Genomic DNA, 20,777 nt, shown 5'->3' on the forward strand with positions numbered 1-20,777 from the left:
ACCTTCTATTTAATGTCTTTTCTCAATACTTTAATCATGTAAAAAATAGAAAATTGTAATTTTTTACACAAAAAGATGTTTTGCTGTAATACTGAACTCAAGGCTCTATAATTGACAAAATAGTAGACTAGGACCTTTTTCGTGAAGCAACGAAGTCACATGCAGAGACTTACATACCATTCTGTGTGATTGTTAAGAAATAAAAATATCAAACACGTACTTTATGGTTAGCTGTGAAAGCATTTTTATTTTAACATAATGCACATATATACACTGAGATCGTTTAGGATTTAATCGGTATTTGATTATGGAAGAAAATCAAAACGATTTCTTATTGTATCATAAGTCTCAAAAACAGACCTTCAACATTTGACCCTTTTATAATATATATATTTTTCTTTTTGTTATTTGACAAATGAAATATGTTTAAACTAATCAGTTAGTATCATGAATTTGACACGCACGTACATATACATCATTGTCTCCACTTACTCGTAGTTATTCAGACAATTTTAGATATATGCAACTTTTTATATATGATTTTGTACTATTCTGTATTCAGGCAACACCAATATGCTAATGATTATGATACTATCATTATGCGTGTACCACATCATGGCACTTGGATGGGATCATGGGAGCTCTCCCGTCTTTAGAGACGGAGAAAGTAGACCAGTTATTCTTGGCAAGAACAGTGTAGTCCATTTGCCACCTGCATCAAACGTTAAAGCGCATGCAAAGATAACGGACAATTTTAGACGACATTCGTATAGAATACAAAATGTGCGTCAAACCCCGACCAGACACGCAGCAAAATTCCCTGGAACTCTACGACCTAACATAATATCAATTCGACCTCAAGGGGGAGGTGTATATCGGTACAAGGAAGCTAAACCTCGGCGTACTGCTGTTAACAATGTTATTCAAGGCATTCAACTATTACCGGAAGTGGCCGGAACAGGAATTATATCTATAGCGCCACAAATACCACAGCAGAGACGACCAATAGGATACCGCACAGTTATTGAACAAAGAATGGTTCCGGTAGTCTCGCTAAAAAAAGTACCACGGGTAGTAATGAAACAAGTCATTGAAAAGGTACCCGTGGTAAAATATGTACCTAAAATTGTCGATCTCGGAAGTGGGGGAAGCGGGAAGATGGGATAGACAATAATCTATGAAGAAGTAATTTCTATTAGAAAGCAACAACATATCATGGACACAAGAAATTATGTCCATATTAAGCAGTGTTTTTACTGACAGAATAAAATTGAATGAAAACTAAATGATATTGAATTATTGATAGAAAATTGTAATATTCATCTGTGACAGTCATTAATCTTTTCGGAGCAAAACGAAAAGGAACTGTAAAATGGAGTCAAAATGCAAAGAATTTCCAAAATACTTTGAAATGCAAGTTAAGGATTTAGTATACGATGGACCTCCAAAAAATTTACAAGATCAAAGAAAAGGGATTTTCGGCCACTGTATTTTCTAAAAAAATTGCTACAGAGCAGGCGTCGCGGAAATGGAGGACCACCATGACAGTTTCCCGCTTTGAGGACATCCCAGTGCTTGTCTCGTTTAAAAAACATATTTTAAAACCAAATGAAAGAGCTGAAATCATGCAAATTATTCATCTACCGGTAAAGATGGTCAGGTGTTTTTGTTTTTGTTTTCTTAGTTTTGATTGAAAAAAAAACAGGGTTTCGTCGCTTCTCATATTATAAATGTCGTAATCTAATTGAAAAGGGAATCAATGGAACCATGATTCGAACGGTTATCAGAAAGAATATAATCAAAGTATAATGAATAGACAAAGAAAATAGATCCATATACAGCAAAGAGTATGAAATAATAAAAAAACAAAAAAACAGAAAAAAAACTTAAAAACATAAAAACATAAAAACATAAAAAAAAACCAAAATGATGATAATGATAAACATCACCGACTTCACTAGAAACCAGGTGCACCGGTAGGGTAAACTAGACCTATCAAGTGTTCTCTCCAGTCACTGTAAGAAGGTCTAACAACACTCCATGACACTTTCTGTTTAGATTATATTATTTAGGTGCCATCGTAATGCTTCCCCATTTATGAAGGCTGAATTTTAAGTACCTTTATGTGTAAGAATCGGGCAATAGGTGGCACATCATTTTAAGTCGTTAATAATAGTGACTTTTTGCATCCGTAATTTCAGTACTTTACATTTGCATATGATTTGCATGATTTTGTATTAACTACTCCACATTATGCTGCTGATCGGTGCCGTGTTTATCGTCATAGCCTCATAGTTCTAGTTTTGTACGTGATCAAAATGTACCTCTTAAATTCATGCACATATGTTCTACGAATGTTCTACGTGTGTGTGTGTTTTTTTTGTTGTTGCTTGTATGAGAATGGGAAGTTTACATTAAAAGATGAAATGATCAGCTAGCACTGAACATACCCAGTTTTCGATTCAGGCACAGGGCTCGTGTAAATTGACCAAAATTGTCATATATAAAGTCATTGCCAGTTGTTTAATCTGGTTCCCTGGTCAATAGCCTAAGGGTAAGAAACCCAAGGATTGCTACAAAATGAGAGAAACTTGTGGAACGAAAACATTACCCGGACTTCTTGGCAACCAGTTGTTTTGATTGAAAAAATAAAACATTCGGGTTATCACGGTTGCGAAAGAGTAATCATATCAAGGGACCCAAGATTATAGCGGAAGTCATCCGGTTTTAGGGCATATCACATCCGTGCCATTTCGGATGTTGGAAGCAAGTCAAACTCAGTAGCATAGAACATTTGACGATTAGTGACTTTGAAGACTTCACTCTTTGATTCTCAGTTTAGTCTTTTTTGTCTCAAATATATTCAATACATCTGGAAAGAAATTGAAAAGCTATTTTAGTGTTTGTAAGAATCAGGTGAAATGGGAAAAATCATAAACATGCATGTCAAAACTCCACCGTTTTGACAATGTAATATCACCAAAGGACACTTTCTCTATTTGAAAACACCATTATTTAATCTCTGCATCACTGGCTTCTCTAAGAAATTTTTCAGTAGAATGTCAGAAAAATGGAGGTTTTTGACAGAGTTATATGCCCTTGAAGTGTTCGTTTTCAGTGCAGTGCATTTCAATGAAATTATAACTCAATGAACCAACATAATATGATAAACATTGTCTTTTTCCTTGATTCTGAAGGTGCAAATAGTCAAATTACACTTTCAACATGATGGTTTTTTTCATACCATGTTTCACCCATTACCTGATTCTTAAAGAGACTGAAACTTAAATTTGTCCTGACGTATATGTGGCGTAAATACTTTTTGACTGTTTATATATAAAAGTGTGGAAAAATTTTTCCTCCATTTCCCATAGTGCATTTCAACTAAACTAACTCAATATCTTAAAAAAGGCAAATTTTAGAAATATTTTGATGGTTATATCTGGTGATTATCAGGTATAAATACTCAATTAATGCAAAACAAATCTCTGTATTTTTTTCCTTCATGTACCACACTTTATACAAATTTTACCCGATTCTTATACGAAAAGTACTTAAAATTAGCTGATAAAAGAACTGTCTTCTGAACAGGAAGTAGGGTTGAAAGTTAGATTCTGCATGGAGTGGCCAAAATGTATAATGAGTAGGGTCTTATTTAAAATTAGATAGCTCGATTAAGTTTGAAATAGCTGCATAATTTCCAAAGTCAGTTCTTCTCAGAGTTTTGCCTAAACTATTTGTGGCGTAGACATCTGCACACTCAAGAACTGTGTTTTTTACTTAAAAATTACTGTCTGTTTCTCTGTTTTTCACATAATACTGTTCAGTAATTGTATTGTTCTTTTACATATCTTTACATATCAACAAAATATATAAGACACACATGTTTTTAAAAAGTGCATTTAAAGCACGGTAATCACAACTGGTATAAAACATTATAGATGAAAAATGTTCCCAAACCGAAGTGCATTTGGTATATTACACACCTGTTCACTATCACCACAAATTTGGGTAAAATTGAAAGTATTTACCAATTTGGTCTGTAAAGAAAGGTCTAATGTGATGGGCGTAAGACAAACGAACTAACTAACTTTAAAAATAAATTTTGCGTTACTATTATATAAGTTAAAAAACACTCATACGACAAAGGATGGACTTGGTGGACCATATATTTATTTTATTTCGGTTTTTGTGGAGGCTAGGGGATTTATTGTCTGTGAATAATGAATTGTGGCATTAATAATAAATTACATTTTGATTATGAAACTTTAGCAAAAAAAAAGGAGAAGAAAGACACACACAAAACAAACAAACAAACAAACAAAACAAAGCAAAACAAAACATAAAACAACAAAAGCAAAAACAAAACAAAAACAATATAAAACAAAAACAAAGCCATCGTAATTAAGTTTTCACAAAATGAATAGGCTGATTTCATAACAAACAAAAACTAATGGTTAACATTCATATATAAGACGATAATGACTATAATAGATAGGACGCACTGCACTCAATTCGACATTTCTCTACATCTGAATTATCACCTTCATAAATGCAGACTTATTATCTTGGTTCTAAGTTCTATTCCGAACAAGTGTTATCTCGAGACACGAGTTCGTCGAGGTCGTATACTTCGAAATCAGACCTTTCCGTTTCTGGAACTGAAGGAACTTAATCCTTAAACAAAGGATTACGATGACCCTTCTATACATCACCCTTTTAGGTAAGATTATCAACAGTATAGCGCGTTTATTCGTCCGTTTCTTTGTTCGTAATGATGCAGTCTCGACATGTGCTACGTGATCAATGGCCTATTAAGGTAGTGGTGTAAATTGAGTCCATATTTAAGATATACATATAGTAAGAAACGTTTAAGCTTCGAGATTTAGTCGTTTATAATTTACCCCGTTACAGCAATTCTACGCACAGTGAAGTCATAGATAATATCACTCGCCCAGAGGGATCAAAATGGAGAGAATATGAAATCTGGAGTTGACATAAAATCGATTTAAGTAGTAAAACAAAGATAAGAAGAAAATGTTCACAAGGCAAAGTCTATTATAACACAACAAAGGAGCGCCGTCTAGCCTTAAATACACGGCGGTAGGCATAATTGAGGACAAGCTAATATTGGCCTCTCACAGAAAGGTGAGAAAACTTTACAATCGTAAAATGAGCTTCTGATTTGGGGACCTAGCATAGAGTAGTCGTCGTTGTTATCAAGATTTCTACACTTTCTTTATTCGATACCTGACCATTCTAACTCGACAATAACAAAGTCATTTTCCCTATCTGTTCAGTACATACGTAGTAAAAGAATACTAGCAATATATGTGTTAATGCAATGAAGTGTAATAATGACACAGATATATAAAGAGTCGGCTAGGATTCTTTTATCTAACTCGTTCAATATCAAGCCAGATGCCATAATTGAACAGAAGTAAATCAACTAGGTACTAAATGCAAGGTAACCTCGCTAAAAAAGCACAAGGAAGTACATACTACAATGAGATCAGTTGTAACCTCTCAGGGGAACTATTAGAAGAGTCGGCTCTAGGACAGTTCTAAAAGTGCCATAGGACAATTCTAGAACAAACTATTATACGAGCACAGTTCTACTACTAAAGCCAGCTTTTCTGACGGTTCTGGTAGGGATGGCTCTACGAGAACAGTTCTACTAGTAGAGCCGCTCTGTTAGAACAGTGAGAAGAGCTGGCTTTCGAACTGTTCTAAATTTGTCATAGAAATGTTCTTCTGACAGTTATAGGAGTTTTTTTGAGAGGTTTGAGCTGATCTCATCTGTAGTCCAGCCTTTATCCGGTTCATGAAAATGTGTTATTTTATGTGTTTTTTTTTTTTTTTATTATTTCAGTTTTTTGGGGCATCCAGAACACGGAAGGTAAGAATAAAAGAATTGCAAACCCTCTGATTTTATGAAAAGTTTATTACAGAAGCTAATTAAAAACTATATTAACATTCCTAAAAGGGAATGCTTTAGAGCAATAAAATAAGTCATATACCAATCTGATTAAAATCGGCTGTTTGTTTGACTGCAATTACTACGAACTACGAAAATAGTGGTGGAAGCTTTTTTTTTTAATTAATGTGGGAGATGTGAACGACGACCGGACGTGCAACGATACATAATATCTAGAAAGACGAACGTATAAAACCAATCCGAACTGGAATAAAGTTTTTGAATATAACAGTTCTACAGTGTAAACAGAACCTTCTTTTCCAATTAATAGTGGTTGTTATTGTAGGTGCAGTAGAATGCATGTCATGTGACAGAGTGGCTGAACCCCATGACTGTGAAAATGTTGTTACATGCGCCGAACATGAAGTATAACCATCTATTTTAATTGTTAAAATAATGCTTCTTTTATGACAATTATGTTAGACTCTTTCTAAACTTTTTTACAGACAGCCATCTATATTGAAGAAACAAAAACACTTTGTGCTCTAAAAAACAGCGAAACTTGAAATAACAGTTAAAACACTTGTCATTCCAGTTATATTTTCTACTGTTGACTGTAGTATAAATTCAAACATGGTGTTTGTAGTGTTTCTCCGACGGTCATGATTTAGAAAGAAGTTTTTCCATGTTAAATCTGGTTAGACTTAGTTATGACCCTCGCTATTCTAATATTTATTTTTAGCAATGTTTTACCAGCTTTTACATCACGCCACAAGGTCACGTGTTTTATGACGTTGGTTGCAAAGCTCAAAGAGTAAGCACTTTAATCCTAAATGGGAGAAGGTGGGTTTGTTTGTTTGTTTGTTGGGGTTTAACGTCTGAGTAGCAATATTTCAGCTATATTCAGACGATGAACATGAAATTGATGATAAAATGAACATGAAATGATGATGAAATGAAAAAGGGATGGGACACACGGACAATGGGGTCGACAAATTTAGATTGCCACTGGAAATAGGGAGAGGTGGATAGAGTCGGGCAATTTAGCCTCCTGTGGCGGAGCCCTATGGTTCCTACTCCGGGAGAATACCACAGTAGGGTTCTTTAACGTGCGAGGAACGTGGCATCTTTCCCAACACGTTGCACCACTATGGTTTGCGGTCAGGTTTTCCGTATTATAGCCTGACAACCCCAGCATGTAACACGCCAGGGGTACCCCATTCCACCACCTGGGACACACATCCCAGTTGTTCTGTGGGCAGAGCGCCCTAGCCCCCGGCAAGCGTTCTGAGCACTATTAAGTCGTTTTTTACGACAAGCTTAGCGCTGCTGCAGGCCTATTCTTTTAACACCCGGACCTGCACGGGGTAGGAGAAGGTGGGGATTACTTAAATATTTTAAAAATAAATCTTATTCAGAGTTAAAGTTTAGTGTTAAAAAATTTAAGTGCCCAAAAAGCAGGCAAGCAAACCAGCAAACAACCTTACATATCATAAGTATCTGCGCTCCGAATAAATAGAAGAGTAGACATTGCAAAAAAAAGAGAAACGAAATTAAATGGAAAACGATCATAGAAGATAACTTTATAGATGCCATTCAGCTGAAAATTTCTGATGACAGAATATCAAATAACATTGGCAAATAATAGAAGAAAAAGGGATCTTTTTCCTTTATTTTTTAAGGAAAAAGAAAAAAAGGAGTTTGTAAAAATTAAAAAAAAAACTGTGTAAATTGTCACTCGCATTTTTCAGTAGCACAGAATTCGGCCTTCTTTCATGACAATTAAAATTGGTTCCAGCCAGTCAATTTAAGCACTTAAGAATTAAAATGAGATTTTTTTTACTGATAGATAATATCAATTGATTTCGAGGTCAACGTACTGTAACAAAATATATTTTATCGAGACGGGGTTCCTCGAACACCTCTCGTGTGCAGATACATTTATAAATAGGTATGTGATGCTCTGAACAAGTATGGAAAGCGAGAAGTGTCAAAACGACAGGACGACAATCTCTACATTTGTCAAGAATGCTGTAACGGCAAACGTTGTAACGAGTATGGATGTGGTGACCAGAGTAAGTAACCATACAAAACATAAAACATATGATATTATCAATCCATATATTGAAATCAAGCCGTCCTTGCGAGACTCGGGAAGAAGTCGGTGACCGACACGTTAAAAAAAAACCAATCAATTTATACCTCAGTTATTCTGAGAGTGAAAAAATCTAGGTTGGAGTTAAACAGGAGTGTAAAAATTCTTAAGTAGCCATCATGCATGTACCTCTGAACAGAATATTTGAGTAGAATCTTGCATATTATCTTGCGAATAAAATCCGAAGATGACACATCTAAGCAAATCAGTCGCTTTTCGTCTAGTTCACGTTCTTGTAAAATTAGTTGATAACTTCACTGTCGTTATATGCATACTCTATATAGCTATAAGCAATAACATATCACCCATGATGTTATTTGCTAATGGACCTATTGTTTTCTGATTTTTGATGCCATTACTTTTACTGATACAGATAGATTAAACAGAACGATATGTTACAATTGTAATGACGTCGATCATCCAAGTAAATGTGACACCGTTGCCGTTTGCGATATTGATAAGGTATGTTGATCACCAAAGTAAATGTGACACCTTTTTGAGCATTTAAGTAAATGTGACACCGTTGCCGTTTGCGATATTGATAAGGTGTGTTGATCACCAAAGTAAATGTGACACCTTTTTAAGCATTCAAGTAAATGTGACACCGTTGCCGTTTGCGATATTGATAAGGTATGTTGATCACCAAAGTAAATGTGACACCTTTTTGAGCATTTAAGTAAATGTGACACCGTTGCCGTTTGCGATATTGATAAGGTGTGTTGATCACCAAAGTAAATGTGACACCTTTTTAAGCATTTAAGTAAATGTGACACCGTTGCCGTTTGCGATATTGATAAGGTATGTTGATCACCAAAGTAAATGTGACACCGTTGCCGTTTGCGATATTGATAAGGTATGTTGATCACCAAAGTAAATGTGACACCTTTTTGAGCATTTAAGTAAATGTGACGTCATTGTCGTTTGTGGTGTTGATAAGGTATATTGATAACCCAAGTAAAGTTGACACGTTTTTTTAAGCATCCAGGTAAATGTGACACGTTCGTTGATCACCGGGTAAATAAGACACCGTTACCGTGTGTGAGATTGATTTAGTATGTTGATAACACAATTAAGTAAATGTGACTTATCATCGAAATAATTAAAATATGACACCGTTGACGCACGTTTTTTGAAGTTGAAAAGATATTTTGATAAACCAAGTAAATGTGACACATTTGTTGGGCACCGGAGTAAATGTGACACATTTCTTGACCACCTAAATTAGGTATGTTGATCAATCAAGCGAATGCGACTCCTTTGTCGTTTTTGATGTTGATAAATTATGTTGATCACCAAAGTAAATTTGATAACTAGTCTTTGTTGATCACCCAAATAAAAGTGACAGTCGTTTCCGTTTGTAATGTTGATTTGAAATACAGCGAAACCTGTATACCAAACATTTTCTTCTAAAGATTGTTTTGGTAAAGAAAGATCTTCTTTCTGCAGTGGAAACCAAAAATTGTCATAGCCACCGTAACCGAAAATCATCTGTTTAGAAAACTAGATTGAACCAGTCCAAAAATTGAAAAAAATCAGATTAAAAATAATGCATAAAAGGGAAAGCTTTGGTATTCATATTTAATTTTGAATAATTCGAAAACCAGTCTAATTCAGACACTAAATGCATTTTAACTGGGTAAATCTCACATCTGTCTAAACCGAAAAAGTTAGTCCGAAAAGAGTTCGGTTTATACGGGTTTCAATATATTATTCATATAACACTCATCAGGCCATAAAACAAAGTTATTTTCGGAGTTACTTAAACTGTAGTAAGAAATTGTTTCTATCCGTCGAAAAAAAAATAGAAGAAAAAAAAATCATTAGCATAAAAAATGAAAAAAATAGTGATAAAATATTAAACGAAATCACTGCACGCTTAGCTATGTGCCTCATTGAGTAGAACTCGGTGTGTTTCTCTCTTGATATCAATGTAGCGTTAACTTTGCTTATGGAGAAAACTGTATCGAAAATTGAAATTGTGTACCATGTGTTATTTCCTGCATGAAATGTGGAAAATTATAAGTAAAAGGAACAAATTTAGAGTCCATACCTTTCAACTTTGAGTCGTAATCTAGATCCCCACTTGTAATGTTAGCCACAATTAATAGACAATTTCTTTATGCAATAATTTATAAACGGCAGTTATGCAACCTTTGAGAGGATGGGAAGGGAGGGATGGGCCAAAATGTATATAAAAAGATAGGACTCTGTTCATGCCTATACAAACCAAGGGCAAATAGTTCTTCAAATTCCAAAGATGCTTAATACCAGGACAGAAATTATAACATGTATTGATGCTAACTCTACCAATCAAAGTCAATAACCTGTAGATGCTACTTTATCTATTTATCCATGATTTGATGCTATTTGTTTTCTCTATTTCTAGACGTGTTACGCTAAACACTTCATTAATGATATGTTCAATGAACGATACGAAATGGGCTGTGAACATAAGTCGGTAAGTGTACTTGTCAAGACAATGTCAAATGCGTTTCTATATATACATGTACGTGTAAATCAGTGACGAATCTAGGGTTGGACCCTCTCCCTTTTTATTGAAAATCTTCTTAGTTTGGTGCAAGGTTAGGGCAAAAATGAGTGAATAATAGCCTGTAAACCCATACTTTCCTGAATTTCCATGTCGGTTCATGCTTTTGGAATCCGACTCCTAAATGCGCCGATTTGCTTTTCGATTGATGTATATTTTTATCAGGATAAACAGCACTTGTATTTTTCAATTACTTTATGTATGAATGTGTGAATTTATTGCTACATTCCAAAATAATCGTTACAAGGCTAATATACTGCTGACGAAACATTCACATAGACGGAAGATATATTCGAATAGTCGAATTCAAACACACCGCGACAGATTTATATATTTTAAGTTCTTTCGAAACTTGTTTCTGGATCCTTATTGGAATATTATGTATACTAGTTTTTTACAGCTCATATAATTATCTAACAAAATGGTGTTAAAACTAAATAACTGAAAACTTAAACGTAAAACTCACAATTTATCAGGATCCTTTTCGAATGCTAGGTGAAAGGTCATTTAAAAGAACAGAGATATAGAAAACATGGTGATTTGTTGAACTTTGACCTTTTATAGATTTGCTCCACAATGTTATCTAAGGAATCAAAAATTGCTGGCCATCCAAAAGCGAGGAGGGATGTGATAGGAGGCTTTGACAACATTGATCTTTGTTATTATTGTTGCGATAACAATTTTTGTAACCACAAAGAATGTGAAAAAGGTTGGTAATATCGTATGACAAAGAAGTCCGAAAGTTTTCGATTTTTTTTAGCTGAAAGTATAATTTATGTACAAGGTTTTATTTGCAATTTTTCCAATTACATTTGTTCATGTAATTTGCAAAGTGAAAGCATTGTTTAACTAATACAATAAGCCAGGTAAACAAAAAAAAAGAGAAAGTTTTGTTCTCTTCTTAATTTTTGTAAAGATTTCTGAAGTTAAGCGAATAGGAAGAGAGCTTCGTGACTTCAAAACAAAATAGATATAAAGAAACACATACCGAAGTATTCTTGATGAAAATTTTTAAATCGAAAGACAGAAAAAAAATTGCTTTAGACCCCGACAATGTTCAAAATATTTCAATCAATATCATCACGATTCCAGTCTCAATATTAGTAAAAAATGAACCATTTCAATAATGCCTTTAGTCATCCCGATCTCTCATCGATCACCGGTAACTGATATGAATACAGAAGTTAGTGCGTGCACTAATTATTGCGATATTGTCTTTTAAGTCGAAAATTAAGTATTTTATTTTTTGCGAATTTGAGAAAAATCCTGTATCAGTAATATTAACAACCGTTAATATGTATTTTAATAATTCAATTAAAAGTCGCAGTATTAAAAACATCGCAATAACTTCTAAATTTAAAATATCGCCATAAATAAACATGAACTATGAAAGCGTATTAGGCCATCCTTTTTTTTAATTTTTTTTCAAATTGATTTTGGAATCTTAATGTTGATAATTCCAAGATTAAAGTTAGAAATTCTAAGATTAGATTAAAGTTGATAATTCCCTTGGTTTGTATAGGCATGAACAGAGTCCTATTTTTTTATATACATTTTGGCCCATCCCTCCCTTCCCATCCTCTCAAAGGTTGCATAACTGCCGTTTATTAATTATTGCATAAAGCAATTGTCTATTAATTATGGCTAACATTACAAGTGGGGATCTAGATTGAAATTAAAAGTCGCAGTATTAAAAACATCGCAATAACTTCTAAATTTAAAATATCGCCATACAAAACATGAACTATGAGAGCGTATTAGGCCATCCTTTTTTTTAATTTTTTTTCAAATTGTCAACTTTAATCTTGGAATTATCAACATTAATTTTGGAATCTTAAATGTTGATAATTCCAAGATTTTAGTTGATACTTCCAGGATAAAAGTTGATAATTCCAAGATTACAAGTCGGAAATTTCAAGATTAAAGTTGATAATTCCAAGACTAAAGTTGATAATTCCAAGGTTAAAGTTGGAATTTCCAAGTTTAATGTTGACAATTCCAAGAATAAAGTTGGAATTTCCAAGTTTAATGTTGATAATTCCAAGATTAAAGTTGATAATCCCAAGATTAAAGTCGACAATTTAAAAATAAATAAATAAATAAATAAATAAATAAATAAAATGCAGCTTATGCGTTTCCGTAATGTACAAATGTTTTTTTCCTAGTATTATATTGTGACAAGGAGTTTATAAATACAAGTCCAAAAACCCGATTGATCAGAATAAGGTGCTCGATGGACCTTCCCAGCCCATGGACTAATATATACAGATTTTGATATGAATTATTCAGTACATATATAAATAACGGTCTGAAAATTTCCCAACTGTGTTAGAATTGTCAAATTTGTTTAGCAATTTTTTTGGTCGTTCCCTCCGCCGGATTCGAACTCCTGTGACATCTTTGGCATTACCTCCTTCACAAAGTCCAGCGACCTAGTCCACCTGGCCAGCTAGGCTATATAAAATGGTGTTAGAATTGTCAAATTTGCTTAGCAAATTTTTTGGTCGTTCCCTCCGCGGGACTCGAACTCCTGTGACATCTATGGCAACACAGCCGATACAAAGACCACTCGGCCAGCTAGGCTATATAAAAATGTAGCTTTGACTGGGTCTTTCCTCCTCGTAGGATTAATCTAGGGTTGTACCTTAGTACACGATATGTGGTAGTACGCAAATTTGACAGTACTAACATCGTTGGGAACTTTCCTGATCCCTATATGCTTACTTATCTCCCCTACATCAGTTTGATCCGCCGATGGAGCAGTGTAGCGAATAGAGTCGATAGGATAACCATATAACCGAAGCAGCAATATGCGTATTAAGAAAAATCCATCCGCCATTGATGAAAATATTGGAATTGAATAGGTAGATCACCTTGGAAGGAAAATCCAACAATAGTTGCAGAATGACGCTGAGACTGATGTACTAAGGTATCTCTATCAATGAAACGACGCATGTTTAAAACAATTTGACCTGAATAGTTCAATTACGCCATCGGCAAGTTAGTCAATTTGACCTGGACGCCTAGGCAAATCGATTTTACTTAGTAACCACTGAATGATTTTGAAAATAACTTCGAAGAAACACACTTCGATACGATGATTAATTTATTTCCCCATAATGCAGATAATCAAAATCATACAAAAATGTTGTAAGCTCCGGTAACTGTCTGACAGTCTACAAAATCATAGATGGTCAGCTGGGAGCTTTTAAGTTATAACACAGCTCAGAATGTGACGACTCTATTCTCTACTCTGATCTATTGGATCATAATTGATACAGGAAAGTTATGTAAGGCTGGAAAGGTCTGAAAAACGCCAAACAAGTTTTAATTGTCAAATTTGCAAAGCAAACTTTTGGTTGTTGCCTTTTCGGGATCAAGTTAATGATGCATGTCACAACAAATCAATATTATACAAACATCTCAGAATATGACGACTCTATTCGCTATACTGCTCCATTGGACCAAATCGATACAGAAAGACAACGTTAACTTATAGAAGTGTGTGAAAAATTCCCAACCATATATATAATCGTCTAAATAAAAGTCAACAATCACTCTTACGGGGTGATGGATCGTTAAAAACGATGCGAAACATAACAATGAATTAAATAAACGTCTAAATATGTTTAACATCACCAGAAGATGGTAAACGTTTATGGTTATTTATACATATCAAGTCTAAACTACACCCCAACTCTCAAACTGATGCGAGGTTGTAAATTTGCGGGATTCGAACCCCTTCTCCTCTCTGACATCTACGTCAAGACAGCATGCACTACATCCAACGCTCTAGACCACTCGGCCAACTAGGCTACATAAAAATATAGCTTTCATTAACCGAGTGATTCTTCCTCGTACGTAAATCTAGAGCGCGAACATTAGCACATGATGTAACTGAATAGGACAACCTCTGATGGTATCGAGTAAGACAATAGAGGATCTGTAACAGTATACAAATACAGCCACACCAAATATATGATAGATATAAGAAGTCTAATGGGGTGAGGCAACTCTACCATCTTACTTGCTAGTATACATAAGCATGCACGGCGATGGTATGTAAATACAAGGACGCATACATATATATATATATAATCAAGTCTAAACTACACCCCAACTCTAAAATCGATGCGAGGTTGCAAATTTGCGATGCAAATTTGGTCGCTCCCTCAGCGGGATTCGAACCCCTTCTCTTCTCTGACATCTATGGCAACACAGCCTGCACAAAGTTCAACAATGATTATTGTTTTAATCATGCGACATTTAAGATACTAATACCTTTTGATAAATGTTTTTATTTTAATTTACTCACAAAAATAGGAAGAATAACAACTCATGCTCCAATTACTACAACTAAGTCAACACCAAAGCCCACTACAACGACTCCTAAACCAACAACTCCAAAGCCAACACCAAAGCCTACAACAACGACCCCTAAGCCGACGACAACTCCAAAGCCAACTCCAAAACCAACAACAACTCATAAGCCAACACCAAAACCTACAACTCACAAGCCAACTACGACTCCAAAACCCACACCCAAACCTACTCATAGGCCAACGCACCACCATCATGTTCACACTACACACTCAACACACAGACCTAGGCACACAACACACACTACACATGCTCCAAGACATACTACTCACCATTCTAGACCATCGACACATGCTCATCGGCATACAACTCATAAACCAACAACTCCTAAGCCAACGACTCACAAACCAACAACTCCTAAGCCAACAACTACAACCCCTAAACCAACAACTACACCGACAACAAGTATGTTGGTACTTACTGTATAATTTATATCAATATGCGTGAAATTGAAGGTCTAGTTAAGGTGATGAAAATGATTATTTTTCATACAGGAACAAGCATAGTTATCCTTATGTGTCTAGTAAAATAATTTCCAGGCGAATCAACAACAAGAACTGCAATTTAGAACATAGCTAAGGGTTAAAAATTGCGTTTATTTGTATTTCAAAAACTTAAAGAATGTATACGAGATTTAAAAATCAAGCACGGAAGTAAAATATTAATGATGACGCCTTCCACCTCCGTAATTTACTTTTTTTCCCTTCCATTTCATCGCCTGCTATCAGTCGCGCCTAACGGAGAAAGGATGAAAAACGTGTATTAATATTACGCAATTAGTCCGACAAAATCCGATCTAATTCTAAAAGGAGACATTAGGATATAACAGAATTTAAGAAATTAATTTTATCTTGGCTCTGACGATTTTGCGGATTGATTGATTGATTGTTGGGGTTTAACGTCCGAGCAGCAGTATTTCAGCTATATTCAGACGATGAACATGAAATGGATGATAAAATGAACATGAAATGATGATGAAATGAAAAATGGGATGGTACACTAGGGTAATAGGGTCGACAACTTTTGATTGCCACTAGAAAAAGGGAGGGATGGGTAAGGTCGGGCAATTTAGCCTCCTGTGGCGGAGCGCAAAGGTTCCTATTCCTATCGAATACCACAGCAGGGTTCTTTAACGTGCGAGGAACGTGGCATCTTTCCCAACACGGTGCACCACTATGGTTTGCGGTCAGGTTTTCCGTATTATAGCCTGACAACCACAGCATTCAACACGCCAGGGGTACCCCATTCCACTACCTGGGACGTACAACCCAGTTGCTCTGTGGGCAGAGCGCCTAGCCCCCTGGCTAGGTTCCTGAGCACTATTAAGTCGTTTTTTACGACAAGCTTAGCGCTGCTGCAGGCCAATTCTTTTGACACCCGGACCTACACGGGGCGACAATTTCGCGGAAGATGTTTAAAATAGAAATACGTGTATAATTAAGGATACTAAACCAACACGATGAAATGAAAACCAACATTTATTTCGGAACCGTGTGCATATCTGCGGGTAATTTGGGATTAAGGCATAGATATCAATGAAATAGAAAATTCTGTTGTAAAACAAGTATGGTATTTACTAATTTTCGTCCAATTTCGCTGTGTAAGTAAACAATAATTCACAGTGCAGCTGCTAAATTGAACTAAATTAGTTATTTTAGAAGGGGGTCAACAACAGATCGGGAGACAAGTGATGCCGTAATGGAATACTAAATTCTTAACCCAAATTGTGCGCATTATTTTCACTGTAAATGTGGGAAACGTTGTGTATCTCTAATTTAAAAAAAAATGGTTTATTTGTGTATATAAGACGCAGATTTTTGTTTCAAAAACTATGCTTTTCACCAGAAAGAAGACTAGAACGCTCAGAAGTTCAAACATCCTTTATAACTGAACAAAGGACGTTTGAAATTTGAACCGCCTTGTCACTACTAGTTTTTTCTTGCATATTACTATTGACATTATAACATAATTATATTAGTTTCATGTCAGATGCAAATTTTTGACATTGTGAAATTTTCTCAGATATGCTTACATTTGTTAGTCTTTTTCGAAATATTGCAACATATTGGGGTTCAACCCCGGAGCCACCCTATATCAGTCAATTTAAGTATATTTTCACCTTATATATGCTCAGCTTAAATTTAACGTTTTTACATCATGGAAACCTGTTTGATTTCACACACATCGGACAAGGCAGGTGTTAAACAACGTCAGATTTGACAGAAAACTGGAATATTAAGGTGTCAGGTAAACAAGATGCTAGAGTATTCAGTCGTTAGGAAAGAGAGAATTTTGGACCACTCTGTGGTCAGTATTGATATGATTCTATAATTTTCATATCTCACTTTATACTAGAATACTCCGGGGTCAGATTAGGCAGAATTCTGATTGAGAGAGAATTCTGTAATACTCCGGTGTCAGATTAGACTGGATACTGGAATATTACGGTGTCAAATTAGACACCTGGGTGTCTGTTTGTCAAAATGCAGAAAACTCATCTGTCTGGTTAGACAGGATTCTATAATACCTGCCGTAACAGCGGTTCAGTAGACGAAAAAATGTGAAATTTGTCAATTTTAAAATCAAGAATCCACAAATTTTGCTCAGTAAACAAACAAGAGACATTGGTGGGGACAAATCTATTGAGAATAAAACAGAATTATAGGATCACAAGCACTGAAGAACACGAAGATTGATCGCGGAAATTGTTCAGTTCACGAATTGAATCGCCAATCGTTCTCCACATGATAAAAAGTGACGTCACATAAAATTAACGTTTTGGCGGGTGAAAGTGCGAGGGTAAAATTACATAGTAACACAGGGAACACAAGGAACTTCCGAGAATTCATATTTCTCCATTTTTTCGGATGTTCTGTTGAAGATTTGTTTTGTAGAACCTGTTCCGTTTTCCTGTTACCACTGTGAGTACATTAGCCATGAAAGGGAGTGCAATTATACCGAGGTGTGTCAAAGCGGAAATGACGTAAGTGACACCAGGCGTAAAAGTAATTAAGATTACGTACCCTGAGCCATATCCATGCACTGATTCATGGGAGGCGGAGCGGGATGTGTCCCTACCTACTAAAATTTGGAGAAAAAATACTTTTTTTTGCGTAAAACTTGTGCTTCGCTCGACATTGAATCTAATAACGCCTCTACTTCTAACCTGAAATTTTGGAACCGCCCCTGATACATAAATTATTTTTAAGTGATTTTTATAACATTTCTAACACTACAGGTAAATTTATGCAAGGACATGTTAATTTTATGCGCATGATTACGCAACCAAGGTCAACATAGTATGAACAAATAACCCGTGTAATACGTGTATTTCCAGCGTTGTTATATGGCAAGAGTTGATGGTGGCGCTGACAATGATAATTTGTGTTTCTACAAAATGGGATGCATGTCGCATAGTGTAAGTATTTAGCCTATAGTGCTACCCTGTCTTTCTTGGCTCTCGGAGGATAACATCATATGTACTATGAGGTTACCTTCATGCGCATGTGTCGTACAAAAACTACAAGATCTGATTTTGTAAAATTCAAAATTAAAAGCTATGGCGGGTATATACATAATAATTTTATATAATAAAGCATTATTACATTCAATTTGGCACTTGTTAGCATTTAACATTACCCAGTTTCCGACTATATAGGTCATATACATTATCAGGGCCCCGATAAATATATATATATAGTCATTGCCAGTTGTTTAATCTGGTTCACTATCAATATCATAAGCGACCCAAAGATAACCAGTTGTAACCAGTTGTTTTGACTGAAAAAAACATTCGGGTCAGCACGGTTACGAAAGAGTAATCATATTAAGGGAACCAAGATTCTAGCGGAAGGCACCCGACTTTAGAGCATATCGCAGAGGACGCTTACCCTACCGGTGCACCTGTTCCATGCTCCCAGTTTTTATGGAGTCCGAGTTTGCTTTTGCTTCTTGGTACGTGTTATTTTGGTTATTTCATGTTCTTTGTTGTGTTTGTCTGTTTTCCATATTTGTTCTTTGTCCCTGAATTACATTCTTTTGATTACCGCTGGAATCTTGGTTTCCATCATCATCATCATCATTATTACATTGCTGCTTTTTATAGGACTGTAATCACTACAGCCAAGCAGTACATAGAAGTGGCACAGCAACAATGACAGGATCACAGGACGTTATAGAATACTTTGAATGCTGTACACATGCCAACTGTAACTACCACGTGATCAAACGCCACCCACAAAGATGCGACCCTCTAACTACAATCAAGCCAGCAATTCACAAATAGAAAATACTATGTGCTATAAATAATATGCAAAATGAAGTAGATAATTGTCCTTTGACGCCTGTACAATAAAAAAAGTATTGTAGTGAAATCCTTCTACGGAGACACATATTTCGGTTAGAAAATTGCTTGTTGGAATTCTCAATACTCGGCAATCACTTTTAGATAACATAAAAATTAGGTAAAAATTGTGTCTAAAGGATTCCAATGCACAGGCTATGGGTACACCTATGTACAATGAAAGAAGTCAGGGGTAAATAACTGGACAGATCTTTACCACATGGGCCATTGCTTTAGACACTTAAACCACGCCTGGAGTATTATAATTGAATTTTTGTTTTTAAAATTTTAACACACAATCGACATTCCAATGGGTACAACTGTACCACTACTGTAACACTAGTTTTTTTACTGGTATAGAAATTGACTTATAATTGTTTTTTTTTCAAAAGTAACAACGGAATTTGATCTGGCTTACTAATCTCACTTTCAGCTATATACATTTGTAGATTCGCGGATTTGTAATGAGTCAGTACCCGTGCTTTGTAAAATGATTCAGGACATGATAGCAGAGCCAATAAGCTGGCAGAGTAAGCTAAGAAGCGGTCATAGGTACAACGGGTACAATTTTTCATGATTTTAGGTTGGATTTTTGTATACCCTACTTTCCTTAATAGGTCTAGACACTGTGGTAGCACAATTTGTGCTGAAAAAAAATATGTCAGTGTTATGATTTCATTAAATTTCTATTCCTTTAGCATAAAAGGGAGACCTTTGACCCCAAACATCATCTACTTCAAATAAAAAAATAAACGGTTTGGACATGACTTTGCTTACATTTTTCCTTAGAGAAATGAAGAAATAACTGAAAAAGAGTCAATTTATAGCCCCGTCATTGTTTAAAGGGGTTGAGTTTTTAAAATGTTTCATTATTGTCCCTTTGGTAAAAAAAGTATTTTCCTATCTATAAGTTTGCAAAAAGTGTTTAGAAAGTAACTAGTCGGAAATCAATTTTAGATCGAACATATCGAACGTATTTCGAATTACACAGGCTAAAGAAAATCAAAAGATTTATGAGAAGCGCCCCTTAAAATGCAATGGAACTTTCAGATATGTCCTATCATATATCCAAGAAAGCACTGACTACTAGCCATACAGTCAGAAGCAAACAAATGCAACCTCCCCCCCCACCCCCCCCCCCCAAAAAAAAAAAAGAAATGAAAAAAAAAAAAAAACAAACAAACAAATAATAACAAAAACACACACACAAGCGCAAACCGCAATTTCATATGGAAGCCATACTATTCATCGGAGGACAAAGTTGTCATAAGGATAATCTACCCAAGTTGAACATAACTAAGTATCTGATTCCAGTTCATGCTGAAGAAAAACGTATCAGAATAAAAATGTCCCCACCTTTCTCGTTTCACAGAGTATAACGAAAATGACCATGAAGGAACTATTTCATAGACGGAAGTTCAGAATATGAAACTGC

At 35.3% G+C, this 20,777-nt stretch overlaps 1 protein-coding gene across 1 annotated transcript; it reads left to right on the forward strand.

Annotated features, from left to right (window-relative positions):
* The first annotated feature begins 4,582 nt into the window (after nt 1-4,582).
* On the forward strand, nt 4,583-19,321 carry LOC148612524 (uncharacterized). Its single transcript, XM_088594060.1, has 12 exons — nt 4,583-4,723; nt 5,873-5,899; nt 6,264-6,343; nt 6,660-6,731; nt 7,869-7,992; nt 8,446-8,534; nt 10,459-10,530; nt 11,185-11,329; nt 14,944-15,405; nt 17,895-17,983; nt 18,338-18,418; nt 19,106-19,321. The coding sequence occupies exons 1-12, from the start codon at nt 4,696-4,698 to the stop codon at nt 19,283-19,285; spliced, it is 1,449 nt and encodes a 482-aa protein (XP_088450186.1). The 5' UTR covers nt 4,583-4,695; the 3' UTR covers nt 19,286-19,321.
* The last annotated feature ends 1,456 nt before the right edge of the window (nt 19,322-20,777 follow it).

Source organism: Perna viridis, chromosome 7 (assembly GCF_037379345.1).
Source record: "Perna viridis isolate PV_CMFRI_1.1 ecotype Kerala chromosome 7, ASM3737934v1, whole genome shotgun sequence".
NCBI lineage: Eukaryota > Metazoa > Mollusca > Bivalvia > Mytilida > Mytilidae > Perna > Perna viridis.